Source organism: Chelonia mydas, chromosome 11 (genome assembly GCF_015237465.2).
Source record: "Chelonia mydas isolate rCheMyd1 chromosome 11, rCheMyd1.pri.v2, whole genome shotgun sequence".
NCBI classification, from domain to species: domain Eukaryota; kingdom Metazoa; phylum Chordata; order Testudines; family Cheloniidae; genus Chelonia; species Chelonia mydas.
In genome coordinates this window covers 34,356,831-34,372,350 of record NC_051251.2, presented here as the reverse complement: position 1 = coordinate 34,372,350, position 15,520 = coordinate 34,356,831, and the positions used below count along the sequence as shown (strand labels likewise).

General features: G+C 40.4%; 1 protein-coding gene across 6 annotated transcripts in view; it reads left to right on the top strand.

Annotated features, from left to right (window-relative positions):
• Positions 1 to 3,275: 3,275 nt before the first annotated feature.
• KCNH7 (potassium voltage-gated channel subfamily H member 7) overlaps positions 3,276 to 15,520 on the top strand; it is a 339,118-nt gene continuing 326,873 nt past the window's right edge. For all 6 annotated transcript variants that reach the window (XM_043525539.1, XM_043525537.1, XM_043525538.1 and 3 more), the window contains exons 1-2: positions 3,276 to 3,718; positions 5,726 to 5,956. In XM_043525539.1, the coding sequence (XP_043381474.1) occupies positions 3,643 to 3,718; positions 5,726 to 5,956 (307 nt within the window). In that variant the 5' untranslated portion in view covers positions 3,276 to 3,642. The remainder of the gene's footprint in view (positions 3,719 to 5,725; positions 5,957 to 15,520) is intronic.

Here is a 15,520-nt window from a genome sequence, read left to right as displayed (position 1 = left end):
ATAGATCCATGAGACCCTGAGAGTATGAATAATTTTGATGAAAGGTAAATATATACCTTCTCTAGATCATGCAGTCAACCACCTCCTACTATCCTTCTGGGATCTTCATCCACCAACAGAACCTCCTCACTCTTTTCTACAGTGAGCAGCAGTCAACTCACTTTAATTCAGATCCCTGTCTTAATCAGATGTTGCAAAAATAAGACCATTGACTGTATTCAATGAAAATGAGACAGAACAATCCATCTGTAGATGAATCTCTTGCATTCCAACTGCTAATACTAGACTGCATTACCAGATAGGGGAGACTGGACAAGATTCATATATTTGCCCTGTTTCCAAAAGATTATGTATACTTGAACAATTGACCAGTATTGTTCATCAATGACTATGATTTACAGTTAGATATTAGGACTCTCAAAATTGAGATGGTCATTGGGTTTTTTGTTTTTGTTTGTTTTTTGAACAATGTAATTCACATTGATTAAAGGTAGTCATTTTCTATTGCTGGTAAAGAAATGTCTTTGGTGTTTCTTTAGGTAAAAGCCAGAAAGAGATCCATCCTAGCTGTTAAAACTGGACTAGGTGCTATGGTGTTAGATGTTATGTATATAAATATGCAGCTCTCATTCTGTACATACAAATTCTACTAATGTAAATGGGAACTTTGCATGCATATCTGAGGCAGTGTATGTCCTTTCTAACCAGTGTACGGGGGGGGGGGGGGGGAATTCAGCTGGCAGCCTTATCTGCTAATCTGAACTATACATAAGCAAGGGGAAATACCGTATAAATTACACTGCTGTTGTACAGGTCACAGAGCCACAAAAATGTCATACTTCTTCTATCCTTCGGAGGAATGAGCCGTATATGATTACTATTCCCCTGTTTCATATTTCTGAATATAGGTGAAACATTTGTCTCTATAAATAGGTAATGCACAAAAACAATTACAGGGATAATTTAGAAGCATCATGCTTGTAGTCCTCCATTCAAATAAATCATTTGCAATATAAAAATGCCCTGCAAAAGTGCATTCAATCCTTAAAAAGACTGATTGTATAGGTGAATGATTTCATTTCCATTATCTTGTATCCACCTTTGAAAAAACAACAGGTTAGGAAACAACCCAGCAAACAAGAAAAACCTGTGAAAGCCAGTTACTGCCCTTAGTTACGCTGATGTAAATCTAGAATTATTTGACTGTGACCGGATGGAATGACTCCAGAATTGCATCCTTAAAGATAAACACAGAATTTGGCTCTCAGATGATACATTTCTATGATGAAGCATAGTAACAAAGGCTACACCTGAGAAAGGCCTTTGGGAGAAAGGAAACACCAGCTAGTATTGCTGGCGAACAGGTGGAAGGCAGAACTTCGCAGGCTTGATAGCCTGTGGTTAGTATTGCCATTACAGAGAGTGGTTTTCAGGTGCCCTCCCCTGCACTCCCTCCAGAGACTTCACAAAGAAACATTGCTGGTGAACGGATATGAGCGATCTGCTTTGTGCTCCCGCGGAGATGCTCCAGGCACAGGCAGCACCGCGTGACTGACTCCAACTACCTCTTTGTATTAGCGAACAGCAATCCAGTGGCGCTAGCCCTGCCCTCGCTGAGTGTGGGTCGCGCTGCCTTCTTGTTAGTGCAGGAAGCCTGAATTACAGCCTGTGTCTGCTAGACACTTCCCCTCGGATCTCCCAGAGCTATCACCGTGGGCTGGGGGTGTGTGTGTGTGTGTGCGCGCGCGGGGGGATACTCTGTCCAACTTGCCCGTTACTAGCTCGTCAGAGGGGGCTGCTCGGATGGCGGCGGCTGATGCTCATCGTCCCTGGTCAGCAGCATCAGCACCACAGACAGCTCCGAGCATTTAGCATCCCCCTGCTCCCGGCCCCGCGCTCCCCTGGCATAGGGTGACCAGACAACAAATGTGAAAAATCAGGACGGGGTGGGGCAGCGGGGAATAGGAACCTACATAAGAAAAAGACCCAAACCCGGGACTGTCCCGATTTTGGTCACCCTACGTCTGGCAGGGCAGCCCTCAAGCTGCTCTGCAAAACCTGGGTGCCCTTAAGGGGAGGGCGCAGCGCCCCCGGCTGCCCCTTGCTACGGGCTTGAGCCAGCGGGGCCCCTCCACCACCGCCGCCGCTGTCCCGGGAAGGTGCCCGCCTGCGCTCTCGGTGCTGGGGCGACCCCGGCGGGCAGTCTGGTGGGATCGTGGCTGAGGCCCGGCACCACCAGACTGCCCGCCCCGCTGGGCAGCTCAGCGCGCCCCCCTTGGAGAGACCGAGCCCCCCACCCCGAAGGGCGCTAGAGCCCCGGGCCAGCCCGAGCAGAACCCGCGGCTGGCGCCCGGCTCAGGGGAGGATGCGCCCCCCCCCCCCATTTCCCCTCCTGCTGCCCCATGGCCTGGAGGGGGGCCTGCCATTTGAGGCCACGCTCCCGGCCTGCGGGGACTGGGCTGCGGGTCTCCCCCTTACCCCTGCTGCTGGGGGTTGCTCCAGGCGCAGTCTCCGCCCCCTGTACCCTGCCCTTCCCTCCCTATCCGTGCCCGTGGCTGCCCCAGCCCCGCTGGCAGCCGGCGCTCCGCGGCTTTCCACTGGCGCGCTAGCAGCCATTCATCCGGCACGCGGGGAGAACCAAGTGGGTGGAGGTGCCGCTCTCCCCGGCCGGGCCCCAGCGCCCCTGGGTGCAACGGGCGCTCGCTTGCCCGGACATTGGCCGAGTTTCCCTCCCCCCCCCCCCAGGCGAGCTGCACAAGGGGGGTCGCTGTGCAGCCGCTAGAACGATCCACCGTAGAGAAGTTTTCGCTGCTTCCTCTGTGGGTGGCTGCAGGCGGGAGGCTCAGGGGCTCCCCCGGCTCCACCCTCCCACCCGGCGTGGATCTGCAGGGATGTGCCCCGCCGCCCTCGCACGGAGCTCGTTGTGCAAACCCCGGAGGCGCTCGCAAGGGCAGGGAAGGCAGCTAGTTGCTTTCCCACACAGGCGCTCCTCCCCTGGCAGGGCCGAGGCTCTTGTGCTCCTTGCAGCTGCTGCGCTGTGGGGGAGGGGGAGCATGTGGCATGTGGCAGTGGTGCCGGGGTGGATCTCATGCCTGATGTCGCTGTTTGTCGCTGAGTTTTAGAGAGATTTATTGGCTGGCTCCTGCTGAGCCACGCTTGAGTAATCCGAGCTGCTGCGCTCTGTGGTGAAGCCCGGAGGAGGGCGGCGGTGGGGGGGGGGGGGGTGTGGACGTCACTCCCTCTGGTAGCAGAGCAACAATAGTCTTCCATCCCTCTAACCATCACTACAGCTTGGGAAACTGCCCGGGTCACATTCATTTGCATTGGAAAACTGACGATGTTTGGTGCTAGAGAAACAGATCGATCACCCTTGTGATTCCCCCTGCTCCTGTCCCTGCTTACCCCACCCCTACTCAGCCCAGAGACAATAGCATCCGAGGTCCCCCAGAGGAAGGAGCGGGGATGGATCTGATTCCAGTAGGAAAAGCGTGTGCCTAGAAGTGGTGCTAATGGGAAGAGATGCTGTGATCCAGAGGAGGATGATTTGTCACAAAGGGTAGCTGGCTCAGTGCTTTGGGCTGGAGCCGTGTAGAGATCATTGGAGAAGTCATTGTGTACAGGGAGCCGAAGATCTGTACAAACATGCCTGTTCGCAGAGGGCATGTGGCACCACAAAATACATTTTTGGGTACAATCATACGAAAATTTGAAGGGCAAAGTAAGTTCTCTCTCTCTTTCTCTCTATTTTGATACAATAGTTTGGGTCTGCTTCGGACTAGATGCATAGCAGCTCCAGACTGTTTTAAGTTTGTAGGTTGGAAAGGAAAAACAGGAGGTGAGGAAGGGATCCCTAAGAGCCTTGCTGATATTATTACTGATCTACATTACAGTTTTCAGTTCCCCCTCATCTTAGGGGGCAGTTTTAATTATTGACTGTATTATATTTTGTGTTGTAGCTACTGTACCTACATTTCAGCTGTTCAGCATATCATACAGTGGGGGTGCTTATGCAATATTCAAGGAAAACATTGCTAGCTATTTTTTTTAAACATAAATCAGAACAGGCAGACTTTGATTTAGAGGAGACAAATAACACCCAGAGGAATTGTTAGGGGGAAAGTACTCTTATTAGCTTGCCTTTAGCACTGCATTTTTAACATATTTATCAGTGATTTTTTTATCATTAATTTATGGAAGCTTGAAGTATCTATTAAATCAATGCAAATGCATCCCCAGGGACGTTGCTGATCTAGTCTATGTATCCTTCCCAATGCAGTAGTTTACTACCTGTCAAGGATATTGAAGCTTTCACTATTTTTCTTTTAATTCCAATTTACTGTACATCTAACACTTGAAACTTAAAAATAATGTTATAACAGCATCCAAAGAAACAGTATGTTTGACACAGCTGCACTAATTTAAATATTTAGCATGTTTATAAGATATCAGAGCACTATAAAAAGAAACTAAGTTTAGCTTATACACTTTGCAGTTCCTTCTCTAAATGTATCTACAGCAAATTTAATATTCTTGTAACTCGTGTAAGAAATAAAGGCCAGATCCTACAAGTTTTACATATATAAGTATTGAAATCAAGGGTACTATTTATGTTAGTAAGGGTTTACAGACTCAGGCCATTGAATTGTGTGACTTACTGTTGCAGTGAATAAAGCTAGTAAACAATACACTCCTTTAAATCACTAATACAAGGTTATTGTGAAAATTCAGCATAATATGAAGACAGTGGGGAAAGTATGTATAAAATGCACTTTTTTCTACAAATGTTTTGATGTGTTAGAAAACAATATATTTAATTAAAAATACTAATATAGGGTCATACAATGCTCACTTAACTCATGATAAATCCTATTAAAATTGTGGGTTTTGTTTGTGTGAACAAGACAAGCAGGACTTCATAAATGGTAATAACATAGCAATTGTATCAGCGCTGAATATCCATTTGTAAAATGGGAGCAGTATATAGTGCAATTGTGAACAGAAATAAGTAGAATAGTTATGAGACAACTTTGGTACATTACTCTCAGATGAAAGTTTCAAAAGATATGTGTGTGTTACGCACATCACTTTACAAGTGTAGCTGAGACCAGAATTTGACCCAATATGATCTTTTACTATGTGACTTGTAATTTCCCCTTTCTGTAATAACTCTAGCTTATAACAACTACACAAGCAACTGAATGATCATATTACATAATTTTCTTGGGAGTTTAATTGAAAACCAGATTAATGGCTTGATCCTGCTCATATTCAAGTCAATGGAAAAATTCCCACTGGCTTCTTTAGTGCAGGGTTCAGCCTTTGGTTTGGGCTTGATACTGGCAAGATCTCATGCAGATAAAATTCCCACTAACTCTTCACAGGAGTTTTCCTCAGTAAAGACTTGCAGGACTAAGCCAATAGTCTGGGTTTCAGTGACACTGAAAAATGTATTACAAATTTGGAACTTAACAAGAGCTTTGCAAAAGGACTTGTTGGGTCTGGTTTTATTTTCTTAAAAGCCAACTATCTTCATATTTAATGTATAACAAGTTTATTGAAGTTTCTTTAAGAGTTCTGGGTCAAGTAAGCTATATTGAAGATCTCTACATCATAGAAATCACATGCAAAAAATAGGTAATAGGTTCTTCAACATCTGTCCTTGCAGACAACAGTTCATGGAATGTTGAAAAAGTACTGAAAAATGCATCACTTTCTTGTATTGCAGATAAAAAATTCATCATTGCTAATGCTAGAGTGCAGAACTGTGCTATCATCTACTGCAATGATGGATTTTGTGAGATGACTGGATTCTCCAGACCAGATGTCATGCAGAAACCTTGCACCTGTGATTTCCTTCATGGGCCAGAGACCAAAAGGCATCATATTGCCCAAATTGCCCAGGCACTGCTTGGGTCGGAGGAGAGGAAAGTGGAAGTCACTTATTATCACAAAGATGGTAAAGTTTCTTTATTTTAGATTTTTTTAATGTGTTTGGGGGACCAGTTGGCTTGTAATTGGGTTTTTAAAGAAATTTCTTGGACACTCTGGGCAAAATCCTCAGCTGGTGTAAATTGGTGTAACTCCATGGACTTCAGTGAAACTACAATGATTTATACTATCTGAGGATCTGTCCCTATAAAATCAAATTTTGGTATTTATCATACATTTCTACACATCTGTCTTTTAGAATTGGAAGAAAAATCCCAATTTTACTTATTATATGACCAGTGTACAAAAAAAAACAACAACTTTTAATGGTACTAAAATAAAGGGTCTGACTCTTCTTTCACTTTCACTGGCATAAATCAGGAATAACTCTAGTGCAATTCTGTTGAATTCAATAGTGTAAAACTGGTGTAAGTGAAAGGAGATTCAGGCCCAGACAGTTAGTTTCTATGGATGGTTTTGTATCATAGACTGCAGTAACAACATACAAGTGCCAGAGAGTTAGACTCTGCTACCCACACTCAGCTTGCGCAGTAACTTGATGTAAAAAGGATATCTGAATAAAGTGCTACTCATCCTGAGTTAAGGGTGACAGAATCTGGCCCTTGTTAAGTGAAACATAATTGAGAAAAAGTGAAAAAAAGGCAAATTCTTCTCCTAGTGGTGCTGTTGTAAATGCTGAGTAACAACTGAAATCCAGAATGATGCCGTTATAACAAGGAAGGATTTGGGTCCCATCAAAACTGAAGGGAATTCTGTCTCTCCCTTCCCTCCCCAGCCCTCAAGGAAGAATGCAGACTGAGCAGAATACCATTTGTATTATTATTGACATATGGAAGAAAGAGTAAAACAACTATGCTGTTATATATTTACTGTTGAAAGCATGAAATGAATATGTGTCTATGTGTTCTGAAAATGATGTATCTGGATATGAGAGTACTACAAAACTAAATAATTATGATTCTTTATAGTTAGGTTTAAGTTTTTTTCTGATTACTCAGCATTATTTACAGGAATGTCTAGCTTCAAAGAGGTCTGAGTAATGTATAAAAATGGTGTACTATGTTCTGTCCCTCACTGTGTATATACTCAAGAGAGAAAGCAAGGGAAACTCATATATTCAAACGTTGAGCTTAATTTAGTTTTGAAGACATGCCGTAGTACTGTTGGCATTAGTTTAAGAACTGCAAAGACAGAGGCTCTCAAGCTTTAAAGTCATAGACCCAAATTCTGTTCTCAGTTATTATTATTCCAGAGTGACACCAATGAAGTAAATAGGGTTATTCCAGATTTATCCTGAAGTAATTGAGAGCAAAATATGGCTTACAGGTTACCCATTCACATCTGATATTTTAAAAGTATTCTCCTTACCCTTTAGATTCTCATATTCTCTCTAGAGTTAGACCCAACCCCAAACCCTGGATCAGAACATTTCCTTACTTTGGGGATGTTCAGATCTTGGTAGAGATCCTCACCTAAGGTAGAGCTGCTTTGCTCAGTTTATTTCATTGAGGATCTGGCCTTCTGTGTCTTGTGGAAATTTTTAATCTGCGTATGTTAACATTAAACATAAAATAAAAGTATCATTGGAAGTGTGAAACACCATAGCTAACTTTGAGGAGATCATAGCCGACAGAGCAAAACGCTGGCTTTAGGGTTTGATCACTCAGAGGCGTTCTTCCTACTTCCGTTTTCAAAAATGATTAGGGGGCAGGGAGAGAAAGAGGGATTTACTTAAATTATTAATAAACTATCAGATACTTTTTTAAAAATAACACACTTCTGAAATGCTGAATTACGATATTATGCAACCTGACTTATTATAGAACATTAAGAGTAAAACATAAACAAGGCAAATGTTTATTTTCTTTTCCACATCTTACTTAATTTTTTTCAGTTTGCAACATATAATTTATATGTAGGGAAGACACTGTAAACAGTTATGCACAAGAGTAACCATACTTTCATGATTAGTCACTTTAAACTTAAAAGTGATATCCATGTCCGTAGAGCTAATGCTCAGCCATGGGTTTGCAGAATCAGTCCCTTTAGAAAGCCACAAATAGTGTTTTTAACAAATTAGAACCTAAATCCTTCAAAGATTTACTACTGGGCAAAATAATTTACCAGGAGCACTAATACACTTCAATAAACCTTTGCACATTTGGGCCCAACTTTTGGAACTTAAATACAGAGAATTAAGGGATTGTTATTGCACCCAGGCTGTACTGAGCCATTGATTTCTAGGCAAAACAGCCCATTAGTTCTTAAGAAATCCCCACAGAAATCTATTATAGTCTCTGACCCCATGCTATTTACAAGCCTGCAACAATCATTTGGAGCCCAGTACTGCATTCTTAGTTCATCTACAATTCCCACCAACTTCAGTGCAATCTTTGGATGTGGAAAAAAAAATAATCCAGGATTGGACCATTTTTGGGAGACCATTTCAATAACTTTGTGACAACCTGGTGGCAAATCTATTTATTACACATATATACTTTTTGGCATTCTTTCTATATTATCTGTAAGTCCTCACTATAAGAAAAGTTTGAAAATATTTTAAAAAATCCTAACTAGCAATAGTGTTTTGTAAAATTAAAATGTAGTATAAAAACATGTTCAATATTATGCTGGGTGTAGTTACTCTCAGATTAATATTATATTGCTTATTAGCGGCTGAAATGTTCTATTTTAGTTTTCATAAAAAGTGTATGCACGTATTTTATACATAAATAAGCTTGTCAGAATTCAATTTTTAAAATAATTTGAGGGATAGCATGTTAATTTTTAAGCATGTTTTTCAATTTAAATTTGTACAGTTGTGGGAAATTATGGGGTGGGGGACAGACAATAATTTAATAACAATAGATATTGAGATTTAAAAAGTTAAAGATTTATAACCATTAAAACACAAATTGTCATAATCACATCATGAGTCAAATATATGCAAAGTAAATACCCTAAAGTTCTGAAACACATGTTTTCTTACTTTGCCTATCTGTAAATTATGATTATTATCAATGGAAATATTTGTGTGTGTGTGTGTGTGTATGATGAAATCAAAGTTTACTAGCATTATTAACATTTACTGCTACAAATCTAATCCTTTCTAGCATATATATATATATATATATATATATATACACACACACACACACACACATATATATCAGTAAAAGCTTACGACGACCTTTTTCAAGTTTCTGAAGCGGGCAGCAAGGTAGGGTGCAGAATTGATGGTTCTGATGACTGCTCATTTTGTATTATGCGGAGTTTATTTTTTTAAAGTGGTCAATCCTGTGAACAGTTAGGCATGTAACTTATTCTTGTGAGTAGTACAAGTGAAATACTCAGGGCTTTAAGGTTTGATTTAATCTATATGCTAATTAAGAAAATGCATATATGTATATATATGTTGTATAGCCACACACAGTATACTTCTGTACAAACACAATATATTGGTGATTCTCCAGCTTCCATTGGTATGAACGCCACACTTCTAGCTCAGAAGAGTTGCAAGATTTATGACTTGAAGCCTGTCAATTATGCAAGACTGAATTTTTTGGTTTGAGGAAAACATTTTTGTAGCAGGCTGGTTTTGGAAAAATGGAAGCTGTCTGAAGCTGCACAGAGGTTTTGAATACTGAAATAAATCCTGGGATGATGGATTAGTGGGCAGAATGCAGGTGAGGTGGTCAAAAGATGCATGACAAAGACTAAATGACCATATAGTTCCATTAATCAGTTACATTGCTATCACCATCATGTACATTTCCCTCTACAGTATATATGATGGGGGAGGAGAATATACCTGATAGTGTGTCGTAACAATTTTAATGGTATGAATTTGGGATGACATCTTTATTAATTAAGGTAGAAGGATTTACTCCAATTTACCCAAAACCTCAAAGATTTTGAAAATTTACTGCTGATCATCATGCTTGCATGTGATAGAAATCTGAAAGGTATTTTTATCAGAAATAATTCTGCTAATATAGCATATATTTTCTTTATTTCCCTTTCCTGATTCTTTGTTAATAAAGGCCTTTGCATAATACAATCATTGTTTCTTAAGTCCTAATCATTTGTTCCAAAATAACCTGAAGAAGAGCTCTGCATAGCTCGAAAGCTTTTTTCTTTCACCAACAGAAGTTGGTCCAATAAAATATATATATTACCTCACCCATGTTGTCTGTTCCAAAAGAGACAATTATGAGGTCACCAAAAGGATTACAATTTTTTAGGGAATGATTAGAAGAGGAGATGAACTCATAAAAACTAAGGGCCCAAACATGTATCTCTTACTTACATGAGTAGTCCCATAAGTCACTGGAACGACTCATGGGAGTAAGGCTTTGAGATTAGCCCCTAAATTCCATTTTAATGCAAATGTCCTCATTAATAAAAATCTTGGGTAGATAAATGCAGAAAAAAAATCACAAGCAGCATCATTTCCAAATAGAATGTTTTTCAAAGTTGCCCGTGAGGCATTAGCAGTTGTTTAAATTAATAAATTATACTCTGAGTTCATAGCAATCTAGTACAATAGGTTTCTTACTGTTTATAACTTCTTCTCCCCAACTGGCTAACTAGAGTATATGATCTGTATTAGACACATTGGAAGGAAAGATATTGTTTATACAGATTATCAATTTTTGTTTTAATAAAGTTATTTGCAGTGGAAGTGTTTGACAGCTTTTCCTTTGAGGACTCCATTTTACAGTTTAAGTTATTATTACATAAAGCATCCTTGACAGCAGTAAAATATGACTTGAAGTGATAACGCTGTAAAGTTTTTGACATAAAAAACTATAAATTATACAGAGATTGAGGATGGGCATATGTTAATCAAAGTATATTGTCATTGCATACTATTTTGGCATGTGTTCTGCAGACAACAGTAGGATATAACTAAAAATATAGCCTAAAAAGTCTGCTTATTAGTATGACGTACAGGAGCTCTTTAACTACTTTACATAGATGCAGATATTTTATGGCTAGAAAGTATCAATGAAGGATGTAATAATGACTAAAAAGATGATAGGAGGAAAGCGTGGTTTCAGACAGTTGTCTTGATGTTACAAACAACAAGAAGTACTTGGCATTCATCTAATTTGAGTTATCCAGTGTGCTAGAGCTGACTGCAGAATAAAAATATTTGTGATTCCAAAACTCACCGAGGTTCCAAATTAATGGTTTCCAGACCTCTACATTTTTAAGTGCTCTTTTTCAACACTTAGAAAAATAAAATGTACCAAAATATTGTTTAAGTTAAGTATTAACTTAACTTGGTGTCCTGAACCTAGTCAGAAATGTCACGGCATTTTTGAATAATAGGTATATGCATTCTGCTTCAGCTCCAGCAGACATTTGATCACCTATTCACTTCTTATATGCCCAGAATTGATCAGTCAATTTAAACAAGGTAGGCACAATAGGTCCATGAGGGCAGACCCTTACACATGCGTGGGCCTCAGTGTAGTCAATGGGACTTGGCATTGGTGCCAGGATATATCAGAAGGGATCCAACTGCAGGATTCAGAACTGACAAAAAAAGGAAAAGAAAGTGGAAATATACCAATATCATGACAGGAGTTCTTAGTAAAATAGGCAACATCATATGGCTGCAGTTGGATAAAGGAAGTCTTATACTTTCATCCCTTCTCCAGCTCTCCCAGAAAAACAACAAGAAAACCTTTCTGTAACTGTTTTTCAAAACATTCTAAAAGCTACTTATAAGTGTGTGTGTACATTAGAATATCATGCAATGTTCTGGATTGAAAGCAATGGATATGAGCAGCCTTTCTCCACAGAATAGGTACAGTACAACCACTTGTACTTCAGACTTCGGCCTATCCCCACTTCACGGTGATGATACGCTGTAACTATCTCCACATCACTGAGCCTTGAGCTACAAGGATCAGCTTTAGCTCAATATCCATTCACATTCAATTCTTGGCACCTTTGCTGATAGTAGTTAGGATGGGGAGTGGGTTCCCTCTTTCTTTTCCTTCTTCTCCTTCGTCTCCTCCTCTGTGGTTTGACTGATTTTTTGGGCTATGTACAGTAGTTCAGTAGGAATGGGACTGAAATCACTGACGTATTTCACACAGGACACAGAATGGTTAGGAGATAAAAAACTTTCAGTCATACTGAGCTGCACTGGGGTCAAACTAGTTATTTAGAGGTGATGGTCAATATCATTTCTACTCCCCTGAATCATCAAGTTCCTCAGCATTTACAAAACAAAACGTTGTTTTAAAAAGTTTTCATTAAATTGAGTTTATTATGAGGATTTTTTGTGGAATATAGAAACTTATCTCCTTTCCAGGCATTCCTGCTAACTGGATGTCTAAATGAGGGAGAAAAGGGAACAAAAAATTAAATTATCTTCAAGATTAGTCTTTCTACCAGAACTCTGGACCTGATGAGTATTTTTGGATATATCTGATCTTAAGAGACAGAGAAAAGCACAGCCAGTAGCAATTGTTTTCTTAGTGGGTAAATCCATGGGTGAGGCTAATGGTTGGTGCAAGACCCTCTCTACCAGTTAAGTGCCACTCAAGTATGAATGGGGGGACTACAGGCAGGATGGTCACAGAGGAGTCTTTTTCATCCCAGTATACTCTGGATTGAGAAACTGCACTACCCTTGATCAAGATGGTTCATAGAAGAGGTTTGAGGTAGGCTGCGGAGAGGCCCTGGGATCTGCAACTTATACTGATCCAGTAGCCTAAACCTTCCTTGCTGCAGGTACAGAGAATCAGTGGTTGCTGTGTTAGCCTACAGGCTGCATGAGTGGCGAGACAGGAGCTATACATACACTGCATCCCCACCGCCTACATGCGTTATGTGCAGGGAGCTGTATTTTATTCCTCCCAACCCTTGCTTTGTGCTCCACAGGTAGCGCAATTATTCAGATTTTGAGCTGGAGAAGGGAATTTCAACCATTGTGCAAGTAGTGGGCAGGGTTTTTAAATGACACACATAACAGTGCAATGATTCCCAATAAATGGCAGAATTACTGAAATAAATCCTTCCATGATAAGGTGGTGTTAAGATAACTGGTGCTTATGAAGTTATTAGCTTCTGCCCAGGATCCACCTAATGCAGTATCTCGTCTCTGAAAGCAGCAGTACCCGAAGCTTCAGAAGAAGGAACAAGAAACTCACAGCAGGCAGATGAGGGGTAGTCTGACCTCTATGAAGATTTCATCTTAATCCCTCTTAGTTAGAGACTGGTGTAAAACCTGAAGCATGCAGTTTTATATCCCTTAAGTACTGTTTCTAGCATTAATTATTATAACTGTAGATGTTGTTATTCATGTCAATGGCCAACATTTTTTTCGAAGTTTCTATCGTCTTTGCTATGAAAACACCCGATGGAAAGGAGTTCCATGTTCTAATTAGGCATTGCATGAATGAGTTTTTCCTTTTATCAGTTTTGAATCTGTTTCCCTTCAGTTTCATTGAATGCCACCTTTGTTCTTGTGTTATGAAACAGGGAAAATAGAAGCTCCTGATCTATCTAATACTTAGTCCTGCCTTGCGTGCAGGGGACTGGACTAGACCTCTCGAGGTCCCTTCCAGTTCTCTGATTCTATGTTTTTGATACCATTTTATATATTTGTATCATGTCCACTTTTATTTGTTTCCAGTCTAATTGCAATCATTTCACTCTCATATGCAGAGAGTTTTTCCCATACCCATAATAAATTCTTTCTTCTCCGCTCATTCTTCAAAAAGAGGCTCAGATGGGGCAAATAAAGTAGCAGATTTAAAGAGAGACATCAGGGTAGAGCCATTGCTTTAGAAGCTTGTAGCTGTGACCTTAAGCATTAGATGTTATTACACAAGCTTTAGAATGACAGCTTGGATAGTATATGTTTGTAACATTATCACTCTGCACTATGTGATCTCATACACAGGAAAGGGGATAGTGGTGGTGTTTCTATTGTACTGAGTTTAATTTGTTTTAGGGACCAGCTTTATAGCATTCCATATAAATTAGATTTATCTGAATACCTCTCCATGTATATATCAGACCAGCTTCCAGGCCAAGTATGAACCTGCCTAACCAAGCAACAAAGAGCTAAGAGTAGCAGTGGAAGAGACTAGCTCATTGTTGGAGTGGCCAACTCACCCTGAAAGGAACACACATCAAACCAATCAGAAGTGCAGCTGTGAACCCAGATCTAAGTGCATCATATATATGCAAGTTCCACTGACCATAGTAGGAAGCCCCCTCACCAAAGACACACACAAGAGAGGGAGGGAAAATACTAGGTAGCTGGATCACATTGTATACAGTGGGACCTTACAATATTTGCAGACATATCTTATCACAAGTGAACACATGGACAAAGGTCTTCCGAGTTTCAACAGTTTCATAGGTGTAGGTCACCACACACTACATTGTCCAAGAACTAATCGGTGTCTACCAACAGCATGCATTGCATCACACACGTGTATTCCCTAGACACATGTATTCACCAGTATAGCACCACAGTGCATTTTCAGTAAACATAGGAGGATTGGCTGTGGCTGATGTCTTTGAGGCTGCTGCTGTATATTGCTTCTTACTTTCGCTTTCAGTGTGGCTCGGAGACTGGAGTAACTTCTTGCTCTGACTTGATCAGCTTTGCAGAACAATGCATTGGTATCGGTTGTGAAGTAACTTATAGAGATCCTGGATATACTCTTTATGCTTTCTGTACAGCCAAAGTAACTTAGTCCTGACTAGGAGCTACATAGGTGGCTGCACAGTTTATAGTGGATAATAAATGTGAAATTGGATTTAGTCCACACAAAATGGCCTATTTAACCCAGAAGTACTACACTGCAGCTGCTCTTTGGAAGGTCCACAGCTGCCATTGCAGTTAGTATCAGTACAAGATTTGATTGTTAGTCCATAATTATAGAGTCTGCTTTGGGGTGACTCCACATTTGAGAGATTGTTTCTGAAGTTATAGCTGCAAATGTTGTTTATTTTATGGAGCTTGATTTTTGGTCTCTGTTTTTCTATATATATTTTAATTTCAAAAATGTTCAGTTATGTTACTGTTAGGAAACAATGCACATTATGTAAACATGTTTAAAAGTTAAATGGAAATTTCATGAACTGGGAACCAGAATTCCACTCAGCACCTGCCATAAAAATCTGTTTGACCCTCTGCATTTCCACAGGCAAACAAGTTAAAGCTACCCCAATAAGCTACTAGTACTGCACCACTTTTTCATTTCAATTTTCACACCTTTTTGCGTTCTGGAACCACAGTGAAGTCTCATTGCTCAAGCTCACCTCACAGGTTAACAGTCTGAAACGAAGCTCAGCATCAAAAATGTCAAAGTAACGATAGAATAAAATTCACAGAGGGGAAACTTAGTAAGCAGCCTTGTATGTTCTACTATTTCATCAACTAGATCCAGTGTTAGAGGGCCATATTATAATTTCTTCTGATGATGCCCTGTACTGTAGCACTGATGTATTATCCAGCAAAAGAATATGAGGGTATGGGTGTCTTCAGCAAAGAAAAGCTGTCACTGAAACCACCAGATGATTGTTTAAAATG